Source organism: Gossypium hirsutum, chromosome A11 (assembly GCF_007990345.1).
Source record: "Gossypium hirsutum isolate 1008001.06 chromosome A11, Gossypium_hirsutum_v2.1, whole genome shotgun sequence".
Lineage (NCBI taxonomy): Eukaryota > Viridiplantae > Streptophyta > Magnoliopsida > Malvales > Malvaceae > Gossypium > Gossypium hirsutum.
Window position 1 is genome coordinate 117,734,013 of NC_053434.1, and position 23,603 is coordinate 117,757,615.

The following is a 23,603-nucleotide window of genomic DNA, read 5'->3' on the forward strand; positions in this document are numbered from 1 at the left end:
TGATCTCTATTTTTTAAATTACAAACAGCAGTTTTACCCAGAAAAATTTTCGAAAAAAATTCATTTGAGTGGGTAAACGTTTTCTGATTGATCTGAAATTTTACATACATATTTTTGGCACTGTTATTGAATATACAAAAATATTTCCCGCAAAAAAATAAGTCGAAAAAGTCAAAAAATTGAAAAAAGACGAAATCCAATAAAAAATTAAAAAAATATTCAGCGGGTTGAATTTGGTGCCCAAATTTTCCAGATCAAAAATTCAATATTTGAAGACATTCCAGATTTAATTTTGTGATTTTTGGAGATCGGGAACACCTCGAACGAAGTTGTCAAGTTACTCCGCAGTTTTTCGGGTTTTCTGTTTTCAGCAATTTTTATTGATTCTTAGCTGTAGGTTTTCATTTGTTTACCTTTATTCTTCCTTTACGTTATCTAACACCTTCTTGTTTCTTGTGTTAGTAGGATTTAAACGTGTGCACAACTTCTTCCTCGGTGCAACACGAATCAATTGGTGTCTCGTCAGTTTTTGGCATCCTAGTGCAAATTAGGATTCTTTGGTAGTTTGGTTCACACTCTCTAATTGGTTGATATAAACTCTGATAAAGAACTCACAAGATTGAATTCGACCTCATTGAGAATTTGATTTTTTCTTTTTGAGTGATTAACGATGAGGTTTGATAACTTTTATTTTTGAGTGTTGAGTGTTTTGCAGGTTTTAAAAAAAATGTCTACAGGTGATAATAATAGTGACATATTTAAAAAATTCCAACAACAGTTGGATGAACAGGCTGCTGCTCTTCGAGCTTTGACTGCTACCATCAATGAGGTGCAATTGAATCAAGAACCTCAATATCGAAATCCAATCAAAGAAGATAGGGATAACCAACCCCAGAGGCGCGGCCCTCGACGTGTCACTAGAATAGATGATGATTTTCATGATCGTGGACAATCATCTTTGGCAAAACCAAAGAGCGAGCAGCAACGAGAACATCTCTTTCATACTCGCTGCCACGTACAAGGTAAGCTTTGTAGAGTTATTATTGATGGTGAAAGTTGCTCGAACATAGCCAGCACGACGATGGTGGAAAAGCTTTGCTTAACCACTACCAAGCATCCACAACCTTATCAACTACAAGGGCTTAGCAACGAAGGCCAATTTAGGGTCACTCAACAAGTGCGCATCGCATTTTCTATCGGTAAGTATCAAGACGAAGTTGTGTGCGACGTAATGCCTATTCAAGCCTGCCATTTGTTGCTAGGAGAACCGTGGCAACTGGATCGAAAAGTCACTCACGATGGTCGTACCAATAGGTATTCCTTCAAGCATCAAGGAAAGAAACTTACCTTAGTGCCGCTCACTCCGGAACAAGTCCATGAGGACCAAATCAAACTGAGAAATTCTGTTAAAACAAGTGAGGAAAAAGAAAAAAAGAATGAAAAAGAGCAAAAAGAGATTGAGAGTGAAAAGGAATGTGAAACAGAAAAGAAATTTGAAAAAGAAGTTGAAGAAAGAAGAGAAAATGAGTTAGAAAAAGAAACAAAAGAAAAAGACGAGGAAAGGCTAGTGATGAATGTTTCCACTAACCAAGATATGAATTTTTCTTGTGTTGCTACTTTTCAGGTTCCTGAAAGATCGAAAGATAACTTTCAACTTCAATACCTCTCAAATGAAAGACGCTTTCATACGATCAACTTAGGCAAAGATGAAATCACACTACATGATCCCGAAGGTAAGCGAGGTAAGGAAATTTTAGAAACCGAGTCCAGTGCAGATTTGAAAATTATTGATAAAACTTTTGGTGACTTAGTTCTTAAAAGATCCCCTCATTTTGATTCGATTAATTGTTACTCTTCGATTGTGGTTGATAAAGTCATTACGAAAAGAAGCGTGATTTGTTATTCTCTTGATTTACCTTGTGTAAAATCCTCGAATTTGTCCAAATCTGTTTTGGAGAATAAGGTAACGAAATTTTCCAATTTTGTTTTCAATTTATATTCGTGCCTTAAACAGTTTATGTGGTTGTACATGAAGTTTGAGTTCCATTTGACAAAGGTTAACTCAACAACGGAGATTCGACTACACTATGCCCCCGATGAGCGAAGGTTTGTTTTAAATGAAAAAGGTAAAATCGACCCTTATTCTTCTGCTTATCGAGGTAAGATGCTTGAAACCTTTGAAACACTTTTGTACTCCTCGGATAGTGATAAAGATCGTGTTGATGAACACTTAGATCGAAACGTGCTTGACTGTCCTATTTTATTTATTGATGATCTATCTGTTTTGATGGTTGATAAAAAGATTCTTGTTTTTGATAATGCATGTGTGAGTGAATCTATAGACCGTCGATTAATGCATGGTATGATTATGCAACTCTGTGAACCATGTGAATCTTTTCAAATACCTACTTGTGACGATTATGTTTACCATTTGATTTATTACTCGCAATTTATTCATGGTTTGTGGGAACAATGTGAGACGACTGAATGCCTTAAAACATGTCCATCTTTGTTTCAAATATTTGACGAGGCAGTGGTGAGTAAATTAGATTGTTTGCATGGTAATCTGAATCTGTCCATTCACATACGTTATACCTGTTCTGTTATGCTTATGATTGGACTACAAGCTTGTTTCCGTTGCTATTTACTATCTCATGGCTATTCTTTTCAGTGGACTCAATTGCCATTAGTCCCGTTCGATAGAGGAAAGTCGAGTTCATTTGATTTTTTAGATTCGAGGACGAATCTTTTTGAGGAAGGGGGAATGATACGAGTCACAAAAGCCCAAATTCTTGAAGGCGAGGCCCAATAAGCAAATTCCCAGCCCAATCAAGAAATCCATCCATACTTAGTTGAAAATCAGGCCAAATTGTCAAAGTGGCCCAAGTTGTAAAGTTTTATTTTTATTTATTTATTTATTTATTTTATTTAGTTTAAATTTTTATATTCAGTCCAAGAGTCCCAAATAAAAGACCCTTGGCCGAATTTCCATATTAAAATAATTAGGAGTTTTTTTTAGTTTTAGTTTTAGTGTTCTAATTAAATTAGGAAAACATTTGAAATGCCTATTTATATGGCTTGGCCAGCCACCCTACATTACATTACAATTACATTGAAAATTTCAGATTTGATTTGAGTGAAAATTCTCTTTGAGTTCTTCAAGGATTTTCTCTTGAGTTTTCTTTAGAAGTTGTTTTAACAATCTTTTTGATTGTGGGAGCCATCTTCAACCTTCTTCTTGCCATTGATATTCTTTGGAGGGGAGATTAGAGCCGTTTGAAGGGAGTTGTGAGATCTTTCGAGATTTCAAGGCTTCTTAGGACTTATCTTTTAATTTCTTACTGTCAATTCTTTCTTTATTTCTACTTGTGCTGAATCATTATCTAATCTATTTTCTGTTCTTATTGTGTTTTCAGCCTTTTTCTATCTTAAGGAATCAGCCCAAAAATCCCCAATTTCTAGGGTTTTTCCATACTCTTTTTGGGTGAAATTAGATTGTCAAAATTTGGGGAAAACTATCTTGGTGTTCAATTGGGCAGAATCACAATCTCCTTGAGGGTTTCAAGAACCCTAACACTTATTTCTATTCTCAATTTGATTCTTTGCTGATTTGGGGATTTTATTTCAGATCTGAAAATTCAAAAATCTAATCTTTTAATTTTTTGTTTCGTTTCAGATCTAATTGTTTAGGGTTTTCGTAGGAGTTTCTCGTGACTTGGCAACTCGATCTTGGTCCGCGCGCAACCCCGTATCATGTACTTTATACTGACATGATATTATTTGTCTTATATGTAACGTAAAAAAATAAAAATTATAAAAATATTCAAAAATATTTAAGAACATATATAATATAAAGTGTAAAAAGATCCTTTTCTTAATGCATAAAATGCACGAGGATTGCCATAGAGTTGTCTTGTTTAAAAATGTAATGTTTTAATTAGTATTTTGCCAAATTTAGCCCAAAAAAGAAATAAGAGCCAAATTGACAGAAAATGTAAACATCAAGGGCTAAATTTATCATTATTCCATAAGAAAATTCATCAAAAGAAGGCATAATAATTTTTTTGGCCCTCCAACTTTACAAAAAGATTATTTCAGCCCTCCATTTAATTTTCGTCTCTTTTAGCCCTTAAAATTCCATTTTTTGTCAAATCGTCCCAAAATGGATGAAAAAGTTAACGATGGTTAACTTTTCTGACATGGCATACATATGGATGATATGTCACTATTTAATTAATTTTTTAAAATTTTAAAATAGTAAAAAAATTATATTTTTTTTAATTTTTAAAATTTTTAAAATTAATTAAATGCTAACATTTCATCCACGTGTATGCCATATTCGTAAAGTTAAAAAAATATTAATTTTGATAATAAATGTAAGTTTAAGGGCTAAGCAAAAAAATAAATAGAGGGCTGAAATGTTGTAAAGTTAGAGGGACAAATAATTCATTATGCGTAAAAAGAAACGTATAGTATAAGGACCTAAAAATAATATATACCTGAAGCGAGCTAAGGGAAAGAGACCTTTCATCTTTCCTCTGTTTTTCTTATTCTCGGATTCTCTCTTCATCTCCCAATTCTCAAAACCCTAATTATATTTTTTTATTTCCCTTTTTGATTCAGCAATCGGGGCTTGCCAATGGCCAACAGTAATCTCCCTCGAAGAATCATCAAGGTTCCTCGTTCGATCTTCCTCTGATCCTTCTCAATTTTCCTGCTTTGTTTGTTTCCCGAGATTCCTAAATAAAATCTTAGTTCTTTTACTTTTATTTTTCATTTTCTTCGTTCTTAAAGTTTAGTTTAGTAACTCAAGTTTTTCTGGCTTTGATGAATCAAAATCCTGAGCTATTTATTTTATGATCGTCTTCTGATATTCAAGAAAGCATTGCCTCTTTTTCTTCTTTGTTTGAATTGTGTATTTTTCATGCTTTAATTTTGGTTTCTGTATCTTTGATCTAAGCAGGAAACTCAACGTCTCCTCAGTGAACCTGGTAAGCACTTTTTATTTTTCGCTCTTTTTAAAAAAAAATTTATAGAAATTCATGTTGGTACCGGTGTTGTTATTCTTTTAAAAAAAATTTATTAGCTGAACAAATTTGAATTTTTTGGGTTTTTTTTAATAAGAGAGTATTGTTTTTGTTTCTTTTTATTATGATAGCTCCGGGAATTAGTGCTTCACCATCAGAGGATAATATGCGATATTTCAATGTGATGATCCTTGGTCCCACACAGTCTCCATATGAAGGTAGTTATTTTTTCATCTAATTGTTGCAAATATTTTTGCTTTGTGTTAGAACTGCAAATTTTACATTTGATTGTATAATGGTTGAGGATGGGCTAATTTAAATCATAAAGTGGGGCACCATTGCCAATCATCAGTCACCAATGCTGATTTCTTTATGGTTAAACTTGGAAAGTTTTTGATAAAATGGTTTCCCAGTGTCTAGTTTACTTAAATTTTTTGTTGGTTTTCCATCTTTTTTAAAGAGAAAATCAGTCTGGTGTTCTCATTCTTGAAAGGTTTGGTCAAATTAGCTTTTTTCAGTCTTATGCGGTGCTTAGTCTGGTTATTGAATATTGTTTTTGGTAATATCTCCTATTTTTTATTGCATTATGTAATTAGTTTTGCGCTTATGTATAGGTTATGATGCCTTTTCTTTTTTGAGATTTTAGGAGGGGTTTTCAAGTTGGAACTATTTTTGCCTGAAGAATATCCCATGGCTGCTCCCAAGGTACTCGACTTTGAGTCATTTGTAAAGTAGCATGACCTTCCTGTTTCTGTATCTGTTGTTTGTAAGTTGGATTGCTGATCCTTGGATATACAGTAATACTTGGCTTCATCTAAAAAATGTTACTTATGGGGATATTAATATGATTTAGAATGATGTAGTTTGTTTTATCTTTTACTGTTAGTGCTTCTGGTTTTCTTCACTCCCCCTTGATGATTCTGGAATATAGTTGGTCTTCTTTGGCTTGTTATGTTTTGCTCCATTTTCGTATTTAAAATATTTACTCAACGAATTGGAACTTTCTATTTGGTCCTCTTGCACTTGTGATTCATGAGTTTAGTGTATTGGTTGGCCATTCAGCATCAATTTATTGTTCTCTATTCTCAAAAATTTTCTATCAACCATTAACATCATCCTTTTTTTGGTATATTTTGTATTTCTGTCCACCATAACCACTTTGATGTAACAGGTTCGATTTCTTACAAAGATATATCATCCTAACATTGATAAGGTTGGCACCTGTTCCTTCTTTTGTCCTTATTATATGAAGTGAAAGTTGTTTTTTTCGTTTTGGAGGGCTCTTAAGGGTTGAGCATTCTTGCAGCTTGGGAGAATATGCCTCGATATTCTCAAGGACAAATGGAGTCCAGCTCTGCAGATCCGAACTGTACTTTTAAGGTATTATAAGTTTATGTAGATGTAATCTATCTTTGTAAATTGGCATGGCTTACAATTGACTGCAAAAATTCCTTAAAAACATATATCATAATGCTATTTTGTTTTTTCCTGGAAAATTAGGTATTGTAAGTGGAAACGGAAGTTGAATGTTTCCATTGCTGTTGCATAGTTACGTAGTTTTTGTTTTGCTAGAAAGACTTCTCTGCTATTTCTGCATTATCTTGAGTAGTATAGCTCTACACTGACATTAATATCTTTATTTCAGCATCCAGGCACTCTTGAGTGCTCCAAATCCAGATGATCCACTCTCGGAGAATATTGCTAAGCACTGGAAATCAAACAAGGCTGAAGCTGTTGAGACAGGTAAAATCCATAGTTGCAATCGTAGATCATCGAGATTGCTTAAGTCTACTAAAATCAAGGATGATATTGATTCACTGATCAACTGTTCTTGATTGACTATTTGCAGCAAAGGAATGGACGCGTTTATATGCAAGCGGTGCATGAAGACCGGTGGAACCGTTTGCTCTCATAAAATAACATTTTTATGCAATGTAAGCTATTCAATGTCAATTCCATATTGAAATCTGGACGAATGACAGTTTGAAAGAGTTTGATATTTGCAACCAAAAAAAAAGCTTCCAGGTGCTACCCTTTTAGTAGTAATTCGGTCGGAAGCAATCTCTAAGCTTGTATGATAATACACATGGTTCTCTAAAACTCCCAAAGGCTTTAACTATGGGATTATTCTCTAATATGGTGATTTCAGATTCTGGCTATATGTGTGTGTAATGAATCTATCAACTGGAAATGAAAGAATGGATTGATTAAATTTTGAGGCTTAGGGTTCTGTATTGTTCTTGGACCGTTCAAACCTATAACATTTTAACTTGTTTTAATGTTATGCTAATTTCACCTATGTATTCTGGTAGTGTAGGTTTGGTTATGATATTTTCAAAGTTAATAATACAAAATTTACAACTCTAATTTTACAATAGATCAATAAGATTTAAAGAATTTTTTTTTTAAAAAAAAGAAGTTTTTGTTATTCATTATTCTCTATTAAATTTAAAAAAAGCAAATCTAAACTAATTTAGTGATGAAATGTGAATAACATAAGATGTAGTTAAATCTAAAAAGTAAGAACTAAGAAAACTATAAACAATTATAAAAAATGATAAAAGTATTCTGCTATTCATAGGTTTTTTTTCAAAATGATAAAAATTATTTAAATCAATAAAAGTTATAAACAAATTTTGAATTTCATGACAGAAAAGTGATAAAAATTATTTAAATCAATAAAAGTTATAAACAAATCTTGAATTTTAGGCCTATTATTATGTAAATGCTTAATGCATAATTTGGTATAAGATATCTGTATTATTTTTTTGTCCAATCTGGCACTTATATTTAATGAAGTTAAATATTTTGGTACCCAAAAGTAACAATTCTAACTTTTTAGTGCTTAATTCGGATTTTAGAATTGATTTGATGAATAATAATAATTAATTAATAATATTATCAATTAACTTTCATCAAATTAATTATAAAACTCAAATTAAGTATTCCATTGGGCCGAACTTGACAAATTAAACACAAAATTAAACAAATTCACAATCAACATTAAGTTTATTCTATTAACAAAATCATGAAAAAATCATACCTAATAATCATAACAATTGATTTTCATCAAATCAACTCTAAAATCCGAATTAGACACTAAAAATTTAGTATCATTACCTTTGAATACCAAAATATATAAGTTTTTTAAATACATATATCAAATTGAACAAAATAATAATAATACAAATATCACATTAAAAAAATATTGCCAAACTTACATACGAAATGATATATTTTTTAAATCATTGAATAGGTTGAGGCCCTCAGCCGAAAAAAAAAGAATAGGTTGAGGCCTAGAAGAATGTCAAATTTTCAGCCCAATAAAATAATTAGAAAAAAAAATAATGTTTAAGAAAAAAAAAAAAGCAAGGGGGGTTTTAGGAGGTTTTATGCAGGGCAAGCCGGCAATGGAGGAAAGTTTTGTACTTGTCGTCAACCAACACCGCAAACACCTATAGAAACCTTGACCCAGCTCTCTGACCCACCGATTTCGACTCGCCCAAATCTCCCAAAGAAATGCCTTCTCAAAACCCAGAACCCGAACAATCCCCTGATCCCAAAACCCTGAAAGACCCAGAACCCAAGCAACCCTCGGAAGAACCCCCAAATCAAGAACCCAAAGTAGAAGGAGAAGGAGAAGAGGAAGAAGAAGAAGAAGGTGAGTGTGGGTTTTGCTTGTTCATGAAAGCAGGAGGATGCAAAGAAAGCTTTGTTGGGTGGGAAAATTGCATCCGAGAAGCTGAAGAAAACAAGGAAGATATCGTGGAAAAATGCTTTGAAGCAACCTCAGCTTTAAAGAAGTGCATGGAAGCCCACGCTGATTACTATGAACCCATTTTACGAGCCGAGAAGAAGGCCGAGGAACAGGCAATTATTGAGTTGGAGAAAGAAAAGGAAGAGGAGGGTTTGGGTGCTCAGGAAGATTCCAAGGATTTGCTGAATAAATCAGATGGTTAGTGAGTTTTGGGCATAATTGAGTGTTTTAACTTAGTGAATTTTTAGAAATTCAACGAAATTGAAATATTTTTAATACTAAATGTTATTGTTTTATGGATGATGGAAATATGGTCATCAGAGACTAGAATAAATTTTTCATACATATTGGAACCAATGGAGTGTTAGATTACACATTTTGGATAGTTCTTTTCCAAAGATTTGAACTTCAGACCTTGAATTGGAATTTCAAGTTCTAACTCTATGGTTTATTTGACAAGAGTCTTTCCTTTCATATTAGTGAATGGATGTTAAGCTTTTTACAATGGCAATTCTTTCTTTATGGATAACTTTTGGATTGCTTTTGTATGTTTGATCACTTGATCCTTAATCTTGATAAGCGTCATTCAATTCTAGTAGTGTTGAATCTATGATTGTTGATCTTAGAACGATCCTTGGTATTGCTACTGAATTTCCTTACTAGTGTCTACTTGTATCCTTAAATTGCTTTTGGATTTTCTTTTGTATGTTGATCCTTAATGTTGGGAGATTCATTCAATTCAAGAAGTGACTTGATTATATGATTATTCATCTTAGAACGATCCTTGACATTGCTGATTAGTCGTCATTTATGTCAAGTTTACTTACTAGTGTCTACTTGTATCCTTGATTTGATTTTGGATTTTTTTTCTCCTTCTTTTTTTGGTAGGCTGATCCTTAATGTTGGTAGATGTCATTCAATTCAAGTAGTGACTTGACTATATGATTATTCATTATAGAATGATCATTGGTATTGCTGATTAGTCAGTGGTTGTATTTGCTTACTAGTGCCTACTTGTATCCTTAATTTGTCTTTGGATTATTAGATGTAATTCAATTCAAGTAGTTACTAGAATTTATGATTATTGATTTTAGAATGATCCTTGGCATTGCCGATTAGTCATTTGTTGTATTGAGTCTACTTAGTAGCGTCTAGTTGAGCTTGTATCCTTTAATTGTTTGAATGAATTGTGGAATCACATACGAGTACCTTAAATGTGTTTTTAACCAATTACCTCAGCTGAAACTTTAGAAATTGAGTGGTCTTAGAGTAGGCTACCCCTGAGCAAAAGAGCCTATCTTTCGAATGTGTTATGATGTCCACAGCAAATGACCATATTTTTTTCCTTTGTATGGAAAGAATTATTACTAGGAGTTGTACTTTCAAAGGTGATTATTGGATACAAGTATGCATCCAATACGAATATGCTCAAAGTTTCAAGTTATTCCTTCGATTTGGATTTGTTTGAAAACACGTTGGACACTAGTGTCAAAAGCAGTACTTTATGGAAAATGAAGAGTTTGGGTACTAGGTCATATAACTACTACTGTTGTAGTGTAAAGATCACTTTAGTATTCTTCAAAAGGCTAAATCATGAAGGATTCACATTGGATGTACTATTAGTTTATAAATCTCTACAACATCAATGAACCACATGATGTCACCTATTAATAAGCTAAGATATTCTTATTATTTAAATGAAGTGTCATGATACGCTAACAGTAATATGATCAAGTAGTCAAGTACTGTGTTGCTTCATAGGATTCTAGAAAAAGGTCATAAATGATCAGAATCCCCTTGTTTTCATTGCATTTTTATGCCTTCTAAACTATTTTTATAGCTTCCTTATTATTAGTGGATATCATTTAAGTAGTGACTTGAATCCACGATTATATAGAACACATTTTGGGTTGCTTTGTTAAAACTTGGTTGTTTTTGATTCACTTATTGCTTTATCTTTTATCCTTAATTGTTTGAATGAGTAGTTAAATCACATAATGTACATTTACCTTCGTCAATTACTCCTCGGCATCCTCATACATTTGCAACCTTTCTTGGTTTACTTGGTTCTTTCATACCTTACGAAAATTAACGGGCATGGCTGGACTGAGTGCATTGTTTGCGCTGTGATTGCAACGAGACTATCACATCGGTGAAGTAGGCATGGTAATTTTCCAGTTTTGAAAGATCTAGGCTCAAATTGATTGTTGTTTTTTGCATTTTGCATTTTACTAAGTCCCTCTTGTTTTTGGTTCATTTTATATTTCTTGCTTGCCAATGTAGAGCCTCTTGGCTATGACTATGTTTATGAATGGTACCATTAGCACCTAATTTCTTGTGTCAAGGCTCAAGTATTAGTTGATACTGAATATTGTGAACAAAACCGAGATGTGATGTTTTGGCACAAGTTCACACCTCGTAACCTTTTTAGTAGTCGCATCTAGTAGATTTGAGGTTGGAATCTCAACGTCTGCAATTGTTTCTCCTTATCATAAAAGAAACCTGTCGAGTCATTTTATTTCTCCATTGGCTCCTGTTATGTGAGCTTTTTACATGCACTCATCTCAATATTACAAAGCAAGTGTATATATATTTATATACACCAAACTATATATATTTAATTGTATACAAAAATCAGGGATGGTATTTGAATGGAATACCCTTTTTTCTCATTGTTGAGGTTACATGTGAAAATATGATGGGTTTAATAGAAGTTCATCATTTTATAACTTGATATGGAAAAACTTGGTGTCTTTGTAGGGTTCCTTTCATTCTTTTCTTTTTTTAAACTTAGGTTTCAATATTTGTTCAAGTATTTTATTTCAGATACATATATGAAGAGTGGAATCTAATGCCTACGTTTATCTGAGGGGATAAATATCGGTTAATCCAATACTAGTATACTTTTTTTTTTCTATTTTTTCATATATTTGAAAATTCATATTTTTTATACTTATAACTAAATGTGTTTCAAACAATATTGAAAACAAAATAGGGAAATGGTTGGTATTTCAAAAAAATATTAGAAAATATTTTTTTAACTAAATAAAATTTTGAGCATATTAAAAATATTTAGAAATGGTAAATAAAATAGATTTATGTTTCAAAGAATGTGGAAAATAAAATAGAGAAACGGTTGATATGAAAAATAAAATACGGGAAAAAACAATAAGAAAAATAAAATAGGGAAACATATGAAAAATAAAATAGAGAAATGGTTGATATGGAAAATAAAATAGGGGAGAAAGAAGAGAAATGGTTGATTTGAAAAATAAAATAGAGATATGGTTGATTTGGAAAATAAAATTATCTAAAAAAAATAAATAAAATCGAGCAACTGTCAGAAGTGGGATTTGAACCCACGCCCTCTCACGAGGACCAGAACTTGAGTCTGGCGCCTTAGACCACTCGGCCATCCTGACTGTATGTTTAGTGGTTTATTTTATATTTTAATCAATCAACTCAAATGTTAAATGCGTATAATCAATTGGGCAAGTTGGCTTTGGATAATCTAATCCATTTGGTCTAGGCTCCCTTTGGATTACTAGTGAGATTGTCTTTAATGAAATTAAAATTAACTATGATAGTGAGATTAATTATTGTAATGGTGAAATTGAGTAATGTAACAATGAGATTAAAATATGAAAAATAAAATAGATAAAACAATATGAAATAAAATAGAGAAATGGATATAAAAATGGAGAAAATGGTTGATATAAAAGTAAAATAGGATGGCATGAAAAATAAAACTATCAAAAATAAGTAAATAGAATATTATAAAATGTCAGAAGTGGGATTTGAACCCACGCCCTCTCACGAGGACCAGAACTTGAGTCTGGCGCCTTAGACCACTCGGCCATCCTGACTGACTGCCTTTTATGTGTCAAATTTTGTTATTTAACCAATTAAATAAAATGTTATATGTGAATCCATCAATTCGGTAAAGTTTGTGCTGGTAATCCAGGCTCCCTTGTGATATTGCCTCCAATAACATTGAAAGTAACAGTAGCGGTGAAAATATTTGTATCGATATGATGAGATTGAATATTGTAGTAGTAAAATTAAAATGTCTTTGAATTCGATCGCAGCAATAACTATAAGTTGAATTAAGTGAAGAGAGAAAATAATCGCAATGGACATTATTTTAAAATCTATAAATGTATGATAAAATTTGTAATTTATTTAATAGCTGCTATGAAATTAACAATTAATAAAAATTGTTGTTAATAAACTACTTTCCTCTAGAGAGGACAATAAGATTAAATGGGTAAGATGCTAATGAGTACTTAGGTTATTGGTTAGGGCAAAAAATTTTATGTTTGGGATATTAAGTTTGAGTATCGTGACGTTCGCGATATAGTTGATCTATTGTATTAGTTAAACTAAAAAAAAAAAAGATATATGTGCAAGATATTTATTTTTCATGATAATTCACTATATTTTTTTTAAAAATTTATTAATAAATTACATCTTTCTTTTTAAAAACATTTATTTAATTTAAATTTTTATATTTCTATTTCCTTAATAACATAATTTAATTTAAAATTTGTGAGTTGAGCAGAAATCAATGAGATTTTTGCTATTATATGATTTAAGTTGAAATTACATATTTGGTATCAATAAGCCAATGATAATTATAAGTTACAAATTATAAATTATAACAAATTAAAATCTAATTTATAAGTATTATTTTTATTATATTTAAATATATATACTTAATTTAAATTAAAAACAAATCACTTCAGAAAGATAAATCATTTATGAGAATATAGAATTGTACCCAAAAGAGGGGAAAATAGCACAAGAAAAGGGCTTTTCTAAAATTTACAGTTACATTGTTACTTATACATCCAATTCAGAGTCTTTCAGCAGCTGTTTCCCCTACAGAGACCTGTGTTCCATTAAAAATACATGATTCCTTAACACTAGAAGAAGCTAATGCCATTTCTTGTTCTTCACAAGACACCTCCAAAAACTGTTCTGGCGTCACAACTACCCCTTCATCAATTTTAGCGCTATGATTATCGACACAAACAGGATCGGACTGCTGCACAGACTCCACTTTCATTACAGTGTCAGCTTCATTGTCTCCACAGCAACCATCAGTTTGGGACACAGAGTTGGTTTCTCCAGCAGGAGATTCTTGACAACTCCTGACCTTAGGCCGCTCCCCCAGCTTGATCCTAACTTCTTCAGACAAAAAATTACAATCAGCACATTGTACAGATTCGTCCGCCGGCTTTCCCTTCGTACAGATAACTAGTCTAGTAGTTTCTTCTATAACTCGTAAGGCCAAGTTATCACACAGCTCCTCTCCACTGGCATTGGCTATTTCCTTTGTACCATTGATTTCCGAATCTTGCAGAGTCTTGTCTCCAACAAACTCGGTTACTATTTTTGCACAAGTTTCTTTTGCATAAATGGTGTGCTGTAATGAATTGGCTAATTGATCTCCTACAGCTTGAATGCCTATGTTGGTTAATTCTTCGCGTCTCAAATGTTCAATTGAGTTATCTTGTTGCAAACATGATGTATTGCCGGTTTCTGTATAACCACGAAGATCAAATTTTGTTTCTTTGAACTTGAAGAACTATGAACTTCAAAAAGTGGGTGAAAGTTACCTGATTGTCCACCTGTTTTTTGGGATTGATACAAGGACTTCGACAGCAATACTGTTCCTGGAAACACCATCAAGTTGATCTTATTAAGTGCTTTTCTTTCCTCTTCCTCCACCAGCTTGAAACCGAAACCCTTGGTCCATGTTTCCACAACATTCGGAATGGCAGTTATCACAAGCTTTTCCACCTTGAAGGAGATCAGCAGCTATAGAGGAAACATCGATCCACAAGGGTGAATAAAACAAATAAAATTAAGTTTCAAACACAACAGATTCAAAAAATAGAAAACGTAACCAATAATATCCATCAACTGTGAGGATTTTACAATGTTAAACTCCTATTGTAAACAACTTGTGCATACAATATTTGAACTAGTGCTACAAAGAGTGTATCAAAGCATATCGATTATGGAGAAGAGAACATACCTCTTCAATGACGTTTACAAGAGATCGACACATTCCTTGACGACGGTACTTGCTGCAAGTTGCAATAAGAGGCATCTCTGCAACTGTTACACCATGTATCCTACACCAAATAACACAGAAAAACCAAAAGTAAATCAAAATGCCAACATGGAAGGTTCAAAATGGCTTAGAACATCATCGGAAAGTCTAAGACATATTTGCTTAATTAACTTGAAGTAAAAGCAATGTCAAATAATTGGAGCCCGAATCAAATTTGCAGATCTCAGAATGATCACTTCTAAATTTACAGTAAGCAAAATAATTTAGATGTTGATAATACTAAACATGTGGCAAATTGATATCTTTATATTGAACATGACAAAGATGAATAATTACCAGAAGTTTTATATGAAGGCCCAAGTACTCCCATCCCTTCCGTAAATGGAATGCAAGGACATAGGTGCCCTATGTAAACATAGTATTTATTTAGATATGCTCGAATGACCCCTTCTTATTTGGTATGGTATGGAATGAACTTATAAACATGAAAACAACTCGATCATATCTCATACTTAAAAAAAGAAGCATTATTGTTAAAACTTGATCTTATCACATTCACAAAGAAACAATGGAAAATGTGGTATAAAATGATCTAATATGATATACTACCTGATTGATGCCACACATATAACCACATCTTCCTTCTCCAAGACAAGAGAGTAAAACCCGGAAAAATTCAAGCGTGCAAATTCTGACCTGATCATTTTAAAAACAGAAGCATGTGAATCATAAGCAGTCTTCAAATCAGAAAATGGAAAGATTTATGAGCAAGAAACAGATCAAGAACTAGATGACATTGAAAAGAAATTAACCCAAATTACTATTTTTCTACAAAATTTATGATCATAATAACGCAGCATGAAGCGAACAAAAAAAATTAATATTCAATGAGAATGAGAAAATATTTGTCTCTACATGTAAAAGCCAGACCCAGAACATTGAAGATAATGACAAATAGGGAATTAATACAAAAAAGAAAAAAAAAGAACAGGTGTCTCACCCCCAATTGTACATGAGATGGGGCCTCATGTCAACACCTGTTCTCGGATCAACCATAGACAGAAAGCATTCTTCCATGATAGACAGAGCAACTGCTAGTTTTGAGTTGCATTCTGCCTTCAGGGCCAGCCTTTGAGCAGAATGAATTTTCTGATCTTCATGAATACATCTAAGAAGTGTCCAAGAAAAGCCATTAGAGAGGTGATTAATCATCCCAAGACGAGAACTAAGACCCAAGTGCAGCTGCAAATACCAGTGAAACTTGCATCAGAACATAGAAAGCGGATAACGTGGAATATACCAAGTTACAGAAGGCAAGGCATGTAGCTAAATAAAATTACGAGGGCAAAGAATTGAACTTATGCCCGGAATACAAAACTATTTAATATGGTAAATCCAACAGATTCTTTGCAGCATAATAAGATTCAAGAAGTTTGAATCACAAAAGTACCTCCTTGCAGCTTCCTCCACAAAACAAAGTATCAGAAACCTTTTCTTCAAGCTCACTTTTATCATTCAGGCATGCCTTATGATCTGTTTACAAACAGAGGATAAGCTAAAAAATTAGAAACACAAATCACAGAGAAGAATCATGAAACACTCGTATTATAATGGTAAAAGAGCAATTTCAACAAAAAGCCCAAAGAAAACCAAGAACATTCAAATGAGCACAATTGGGTAGTTTATTGTATCATATTCTCTATTTTCATACTTTTAGCCTACCTTTCTTCATGTAGCACGACACAACTGATTCCAGATGCTGAATAAAAATCTCAATTTCTTAAAAGAAAATATGCTAAGAGAAAGGCTTTACGAAGACTTTCAATGTTATGCTTTACAATAGATATAACAATTCCATCTCCTTTCTTTTTCCTCTCTGAGAAAGCCAAATCAAGAAACAAATAAAAAAAAATGTTCTTTAAAACGGTAACTAATAGGCTATCCTACATTAAACTAAAGATTATAGGTCCAAACCATATTTCAAGAAACTCAATGCTGTCCTAATAAATAATATAAATTTTTCAGAGAAATGTCATGCCGAGGGGGAAGAATTACATTTGTGCTCGCACTGTGAACATTTGAATGAATCAAATGAACTCGAAGCATCTTTATCATTAACAAAGTTGCCACATATCGGACAAGTGCAATTTGAGCAATACCAATTGCCCTCCGGTAGTTCCTGGAAGCAACAAAGTAAAGCACATGAAGTCATTAGTAATTAAAAAAAAAGGATGACAATAGTAAAGCCACGCACTTGAAAAGGAAAGAAATTAGAGTAATTTCCATGCACCATAGAACACAAAAGTGGAACCAAGTCATATATATAGAGGAAAATTTTGGACAAAAATGGAAGGGAAAAAAATCATTGTTCACTAGTAGTTAAAATATGTTTTTAAAACCAAAGAAAACATTTTAGATAGAAAATGAAAACAAAGACAAGAAAGTTTTTACCAACATTTACAAAATAAAAGTATACAGAGGAAAAGAAGACCATCTCAAATGGTTTGACTTGAATCAGAGCAGTCAAGAGACATGTACATATAAATACACACTTTTTCGGTGACATATATAAAACAAAGTTAAGTATATAGGGGAGAGAAACTCAACCGATATGTTTTATGCACAATGCATAAGCATCAAAGTTGTGGCTCTTTTTGTTGTTCTCAATCTTAGTACAAATACAAGGCACCTGCTACTGGACTCCTTAACTTAAGCTCCATTAAAAAATCATCAATGAAATCTATTACATAGAATGCACACCACCTACATGATTCTAACATGTCTATCTTGACACTTTTAAAGCTCATTATGTTGGTGTCTATAAGAAATAATATTTAATTGTTACTAAGCTCAGCATTCATTTGCAGATATATAACCATGCAAATTAAAAAGCACACATAGTTTAAAGTCTCACAGGTTTTTGGTCATTGAGGCAAATTAATGATCCCTACTTATGCTATTTGTCTTATTACAAGCTCAGAAGCTAATTTACCATATGGAACATTTGCAACCAAAAATGAAATTTTACCAAGAATAGCTTTTGGTAACTGCAAAAGGAACTTGCAAGATTAATAAGTGAGACTAGGCCAAATATATTCAACATAAGTAAAATTAGTGAAGCTGCAACAAAAAGGAAAAGAAATAAGGGAATAATTAAGAATAAAGATTAGATGTGAGAACAACATGCAGGTCAATGCAAAAAAAGGGTAAGAGCGAGTAAAGAACAAACCTTCATAAACAGGCAAGACAGATGAAAAGTAGAAGGGCAGTTGTCACAACAAATCAGTTCACCAACATCCCCACATAGACCACAAGAATCATCATTTTGATCATTGTCATCAGCTTCCACCTTCTGGATCCCATTTTTCCTGGTCTTGTACTCAGCAGACCATGCCTGCAGCTGACATAAAGTGAAAGGTTTACCAGATTCCATGAAAAGATTCATACAGGGACGATTGAACTTGAATCCAGCATGAGTCTTAAACTCAGAAACTGATAGCACCCTATTGCAACAATTGCACACTATTCCATCCCAGGAAACAAGACCATCTTTCACGATAGAATCATCCTCGGGGTCCCGATATTGAATGACATCATTCAGAGAAATAACCCCAGCTAAGATCAACCACGAGAGCACAGTCCTGGATCCGATATTATACAATTTAATTTCAGTAATATGCTTCCCTCCTTTACCAATGCTTCGAGGAAGCAACTTGCAACGGCTCTTCTTGCTCTTGAACTTGGTCCGAGGTCTTTTCTTGGGGTCCTTCAATTTAGACTTGGTAGCACCCAAGCCTAAGTCTTTGTTTCTTATTATTGCAGAAACCAACAGGTCATCGTCTTGAATCTGGCATTCAGTTGATTTCTTTTGTCTGTTTTTAGAACCATCACAAGTGCCAAAACTCCTCTTAAACTTCGAACCTTTTTTCTTCACTTGATGTAGGCAAGAGCCAAGAGATGAGGACTTTTGTAGGTTTCCTTTGGTTACAAAGTATTCTTGGGCCTCTTTTGAATTTAACTCAGCCCGGTATACGTCAGTATCACGATGTTCATTCATACCAGGAGGATAAGACCATAAAAAACCACTTTGGTTTAATGCGGTTAATCTAATTTCAGATATCTTTCTAGATCTCCTGCAAGCCTTCTTTTTCAAAATAACAACCAGGGCAGAACCTTCATCCTTTGTTTCAAACTTCAGAGCATTAGTGAGCTTATCAAACTGGTACTCATCACACCCAGACTGCAGAAGGCCGTCACTAAGGTAACTTGAGTGGTCATCCAGTAAATGCTCTGGAAGCTTTCCAACCTTGCCAGTCTCTTGAGCTCCAGATGATTTATCATTTTCCTCCAGAGACTCGAATGATAAATCTCCTGGAAGCTCAGAAGGAGTTTTTACATTACATTCAGATCTTTGTTTGTTAGAACTTGGAGAACTTATGTTGCTATATTGGTAAAGGGCAGCAGATACAGAACCCTGAAGTATGTCGGAAACATCCCCAGATGTAACACAATCATTATACTTAAAATTGCCTACCTGGCCATGGGTGCTATCTGACCCACAAGCATATGATGAAGCAATACGCTGACCTTTGACCTTGCAATCAAAAGTTTCTGGCCTGTTGGCAGTATCTTCCAAACACATACTTACTTGGTCTGCCTGAGGAACACACACACCTTTCAGACGTCTCACTGCCCTTGACAAACTTCCATTGCCGGATAGGCCATTACAGGTATTGTAACTCCTCTCAGAAGCTGTCAACGAGCTTTCAGCAGCCAGAGAAGAATCACAAAGCTGAGTTGACATATGTCCCTGAGAACAGAACTTTTCCTTAGTAACATTTTTTCCCCGTGCTAAAACAACACCATTTTTCTTGTTAATTTGAGTAGCTAAACTGCTCCCTGCTTTAACCTCAGCTCCCTTTCTTAATGAACCAATCTTCCTATTAACGAATATAACATTCACAAAGGGATCTAATATAGCCCAATATTGAGCCAATGTATAAGAAACATTAGGTTGGTTAACTTCTTTCTCAATTTTCGTCAATGTATCTAATAGATCAGACCAGAACTGGCTCATATCAGTCCATTTCTTACCATCATTATCCAGCACGAAGTTGCAGCTATCAGAAAACAAAACCTGCCCAAAATACCTCCAAACATTAGGGAATTCACGAAACAGCCTCCCCTCAGGTGATCTATAAACTGTTTCCACATAAGTCCTACAGGATCGTTTACGTCTCTCAATTGACCAGCCTGCACTTCTTAGTATGCGAAAAACATGGGTCTGAAGAAGAGGACGAGGATCCTTCTTAGAGTCTATTACCCCAGATATATCAGAACTGCCCACTCCAGATGATTGAAATCCACTAAGTTGTTCCTCCACTCTAAAAGGAGACTCGAACTTCTCCACAACAGCGGCAGGACTAGAAACCACAAGCTTTGATGCAAAGCTCTCCTGTGAAACTGGTGAAGCTATTGCTTTACCTATCACTGCTTCTTTTCTATCATTTGCATCTAAGTCTTGTATCCTAGACTTAGTAATATCCTTATCTTTCGTTTTAGTACCTCTGCCCCCTTTCACGTACTGCTTCAACAGATGGCCACTAGATGTAAACCCCTGAGCAGATGATTCAATTAAATCAGGTGTAACTTTCTGATAAACAGAACCCAGAGGTTTCGAGTACAAGCCACTAACAATTTCATTCTGCTGCAATGGTGCATACAAAACCATTCTCCTTTCCACTTTATCCCTAGAAACTTCAGCTGCAGAAAACTTAATTCGCTTGACACTTGCATCCCGGTCATCTCTCTCAGCCAGAGCATTTCTGCCAAGAAAGCTACCTGATGCACAAACTCCACCATAACTCTCAATTACTGCATTAGTATCCTCCTGGCATAAATTTTTTGAGCAAGACCAGCTTGTTACAGCTGAATTTGCACTATTTGAACACAATGATGTATCTAATTTCTTGCTATGCTCACATTCAAAATTACCTACACCAGCAATAGGACATCTTTTACTTGTGCTGCCACCACCATTTTCAAAGAAAACCTTCGTAAAAATGCCATGCTCATCATGTGACCCCTCAAAACCATCATCATGCAGATCTTCCGTATCTGCACTAAACGACATCTCTGCTAAAGGCAAACCCACTTTGCACAATCTACATGCCACCAATAAGAAAAGATGTTAGACATATCCCTCCATAATAAATGCTTTAGGTTCAAACCATCTATTAATTGGTAGCAAAAGAGTAAAAAGAAGATCTATAAAGAAGACAATCGATACATAATTAATTATTATTTAACTATAAACCTTAAGCCTGAATTAACTTTATAACAGCAATGACCCGTACCACCCTAAGTTACATTACATGCAAGATACGCAACTAACATGCACATGATATAACACCGTAAAATCAAGAAACTAACTGGATTAACATCAATCAATTTATTTAATTGGTAGAAGGAAATTTCATCACAGATATAGTTCAGTTATAACAAAACAGCAACAGTTTCCCATTGAATGCATACAAGAAACGAAGGAACCAAGCAGCAAAAATGGAAGTAAGAAGACAAAATATCCAAATACGGTTACAAAATATCAATTAAAGCACTCATTGTGAATTTGGGAGAAAAAGAGGAAAAACACAAAATCCGCATCATTAACTCACTTCAGCAGGGCATTATAGTTGGTTTATACAGATGAAAAGAAAGAAAAACCCTAACCGATGAGGCACTATAGTTGGTTTGTACAAATGATGGTAACACTTAAACAATACCACTGTATTTAATTTCCTATAATTAACTTTTTCTCCAATACGCCATGTAGCAACACCTTTGTTTGTCAATATACATCTCCAAATGCCTAGCATCACATGCTCCATGTTATATAAGACAAACATCTGGTACGACCATCAAATAACATCTTAAAATACGCAAATCATTCTATAGAAGGATTCTTAAACTTCTTTCCTGAATCATACATGTTCTATTAATAAGCTACTGTCATGCATAAAGACTTCCAAAAATGTAACTGCATATTAACCTAATATTAACATGCATCCCTTTTTCTTTCTTCTCACAAAGTCGCATAAAAAACAGTGATAAAGTGACAGTACTTCTTTTAAAGACAATGTTGCTGCCAAAAATGCCCAGTAATTCCATTGATACGAAAAGATCAATTGCAAACCTTTTACTTAGATGTCTTTTCCTTTAGTACACTTTTCCTAGCAAGGTATAACAGATATGTCGAATCCTTGTTGCCATTACTATGGCTGGAACTGTGAAATTAGTAAATTAGCCTATATTTCAAAAGAAACAAGTCAACAACTAACCTACTTGCTGCTCATGCAAAAAGAAAAAAGCTGTTGTACTTCACAAAAAAAAAATAGAGAGCAAAGAAAATAGAAAAACTCGTACTCTAAACGCAACAAAGATCCAAATTCGGAGCACAATCAATATAGAACTGCACTTGCACACTATAAACTGCACAACCAGGTCTTTCTCAAGTCCACATCTTCAGTATGCTTTCCTTTTACTAAAAACTAATACCATCTATCCAACAAACCACACGGTTTACCCAATCCCCAAAAGATGGAAATATATACTTATATATAATTATGCCATTAACAGGAATTGTAAAACTCAATCATGCACCAGTTAAAGAAACAGTAGTTGTAAACTTGAATTTTTTTTAGTTCACAGTCTTTTCATCACCAATTTATCATGTTTCAACTTTCAGTAACCTGAATTCAAAGAAAAATCCTGAAAATTCAAGAAAAAAAAGAGTTCAGCTAAAAAATTCACTAGAAATGGTAAAAGAATATTTTAGGACCTAAAAAACACCAAACCAGATGCAGATCAAAACCCAGAAATCAAAATCAGAGAGAAAATCGATACATCCATCCAATACCAAACACCCAAACTTTCAAAACTTTATCCAAAAACATAAAATAAAAAAGAGCTAACCTTTACAATGCATGTTCTGATCAACATGCAAAAGTAGATCAAGAAACAAACTTCACTTTAGGGTTCAAGAGCTGAAAAACTGAAATGGGCTCAAAAATAAATTAAAATAAAATATAGATGAATCTTAATATAAAGCTTCAAAAATGGCAGAAAAATAGGGTTTTTCTTCTATCTTTTTGCTTTGCCTTCATCAGCTTAAGCTACAAAGAACCAAAGCCGCAGTTTTGAAACTGAAAGGCTTTAACAAAACCCAAATAGTGCTCCATAGTATAACAGATCCACGAGAGTGTTGTATATGTCATGGTATATGTACATCTCTCTCTCTCCACTTTGCTTTTCTCACTCTTTTTTTTTTTTCTTTTTTTTACTTCTTGTAGCTGTATTGTTTTATTCAAAGCACTTAAATAAAATCCTAAATAGGATAATAAAAACAGTAATTTTTAAAAGGAAATGACAGATCTATTTATAAAAATATACACTTTGTATCCAAACATAATCTTTTTATAAAAAAGATTAAAAAAAAAGGACATGCTTTGATAAACAAATAAAAAATGACATGTTTTGACAAGTTATTATTACTTAAATATTCAATTATTAGTAGATAAATTTTGAGATTTAATTTTTGTATTTAAAAAGTTATTATTTTTTTAATTTAATCATTATTTTTGTTTTTTTTAATTTTGTTAATACGGTATATGAATTAGATTATCATCATGGTCGCAATTAGAGAAGGCCGACATTTGTCTCGACCCTCGTAACTAAGAGA

The 23,603-nt window shown here is 33.4% G+C and overlaps 3 protein-coding genes and 2 non-coding genes across 5 annotated transcripts; 2 read left to right on the forward strand and 3 right to left on the reverse strand.

The window, feature by feature from the left end:
• The first annotated feature begins 4,431 nt into the window (after positions 1-4,431).
• On the forward strand, positions 4,432-7,183 carry LOC107886608 (ubiquitin-conjugating enzyme E2 35). Its single transcript, XM_016810633.2, has 8 exons — positions 4,432-4,675; positions 4,964-4,991; positions 5,159-5,245; positions 5,674-5,732; positions 6,199-6,240; positions 6,334-6,407; positions 6,673-6,770; positions 6,877-7,183. Exons 1-8 carry the CDS (start codon positions 4,640-4,642, stop codon positions 6,912-6,914), a joined length of 462 nt encoding a protein of 153 aa, XP_016666122.1. The 5' UTR covers positions 4,432-4,639; the 3' UTR covers positions 6,915-7,183.
• Positions 7,184-8,348: 1,165 nt separating this feature from the next.
• LOC107886600 (neurofilament medium polypeptide) lies at positions 8,349-9,235 on the forward strand. The gene has a single exon (XM_016810620.2). It carries the CDS (start codon positions 8,547-8,549, stop codon positions 8,985-8,987), a length of 441 nt encoding a protein of 146 aa, XP_016666109.1. The 5' UTR covers positions 8,349-8,546; the 3' UTR covers positions 8,988-9,235.
• Positions 9,236-12,122: 2,887 nt separating this feature from the next.
• Positions 12,123-12,206, reverse strand: TRNAL-CAA (transfer RNA leucine (anticodon CAA)). Its single transcript has one exon. It is a non-coding gene; the product is annotated as a tRNA-Leu (tRNA).
• A 360-nt stretch (positions 12,207-12,566) lies between these two features.
• On the reverse strand, positions 12,567-12,650 carry TRNAL-CAA (transfer RNA leucine (anticodon CAA)). The gene has a single exon. It is a non-coding gene; the product is annotated as a tRNA-Leu (tRNA).
• An 874-nt stretch (positions 12,651-13,524) lies between these two features.
• On the reverse strand, positions 13,525-23,230 carry LOC107886587 (increased DNA methylation 1). The gene is made up of 9 exons (XM_016810598.2): positions 22,838-23,230; positions 18,096-21,030; positions 16,922-17,045; positions 16,317-16,399; positions 15,867-16,108; positions 15,476-15,562; positions 14,828-14,927; positions 14,406-14,607; positions 13,525-14,328 (listed from the first exon to the last, which is right to left on the reverse strand). The coding sequence occupies exons 2-9, from the start codon at positions 20,997-20,999 to the stop codon at positions 13,640-13,642; spliced, it is 4,431 nt and encodes a 1,476-aa protein (XP_016666087.2). The 5' UTR covers positions 21,000-21,030; positions 22,838-23,230; the 3' UTR covers positions 13,525-13,639.
• Positions 23,231-23,603: the final 373 nt, after the last annotated feature.

What these genes read in the sequence shown, in the direction of transcription:
- LOC107886608 (XM_016810633.2), top strand. Translation starts at nt 4,640, where the DNA reads ATGGCCAACAGTAATCTCCCTCGAAGAATCATCAAG. An exon ending in ACGTCTCCTCAGTGAACCTG is followed by an intron (nt 4,992 to 5,158) that starts GTAAGCACTTTT and finishes TTATTATGATAG; the next exon opens with CTCCGGGAATTAGTGCTTCA. An exon ending in ATCATCCTAACATTGATAAG is followed by an intron (nt 6,241 to 6,333) that starts GTTGGCACCTGT and finishes GCATTCTTGCAG; the next exon opens with CTTGGGAGAATATGCCTCGA.
- LOC107886600 (XM_016810620.2), top strand. Translation starts at nt 8,547, where the DNA reads ATGCCTTCTCAAAACCCAGAACCCGAACAATCCCCTGATCCCAAAACC.
- LOC107886587 (XM_016810598.2), bottom strand. Translation starts at nt 20,999, where the DNA reads ATGTCGTTTAGTGCAGATACGGAAGATCTGCATGATGATGGTTTTGAG. An exon ending in TTCACAGTGCGAGCACAAAT is followed by an intron (nt 16,400 to 16,921) that starts GTAATTCTTCCC and finishes GTTTGTAAACAG; the next exon opens with ATCATAAGGCATGCCTGAAT. An exon ending in AAAAACAGGTGGACAATCAG is followed by an intron (nt 14,329 to 14,405) that starts GTAACTTTCACC and finishes GTGGTTATACAG; the next exon opens with AAACCGGCAATACATCATGT.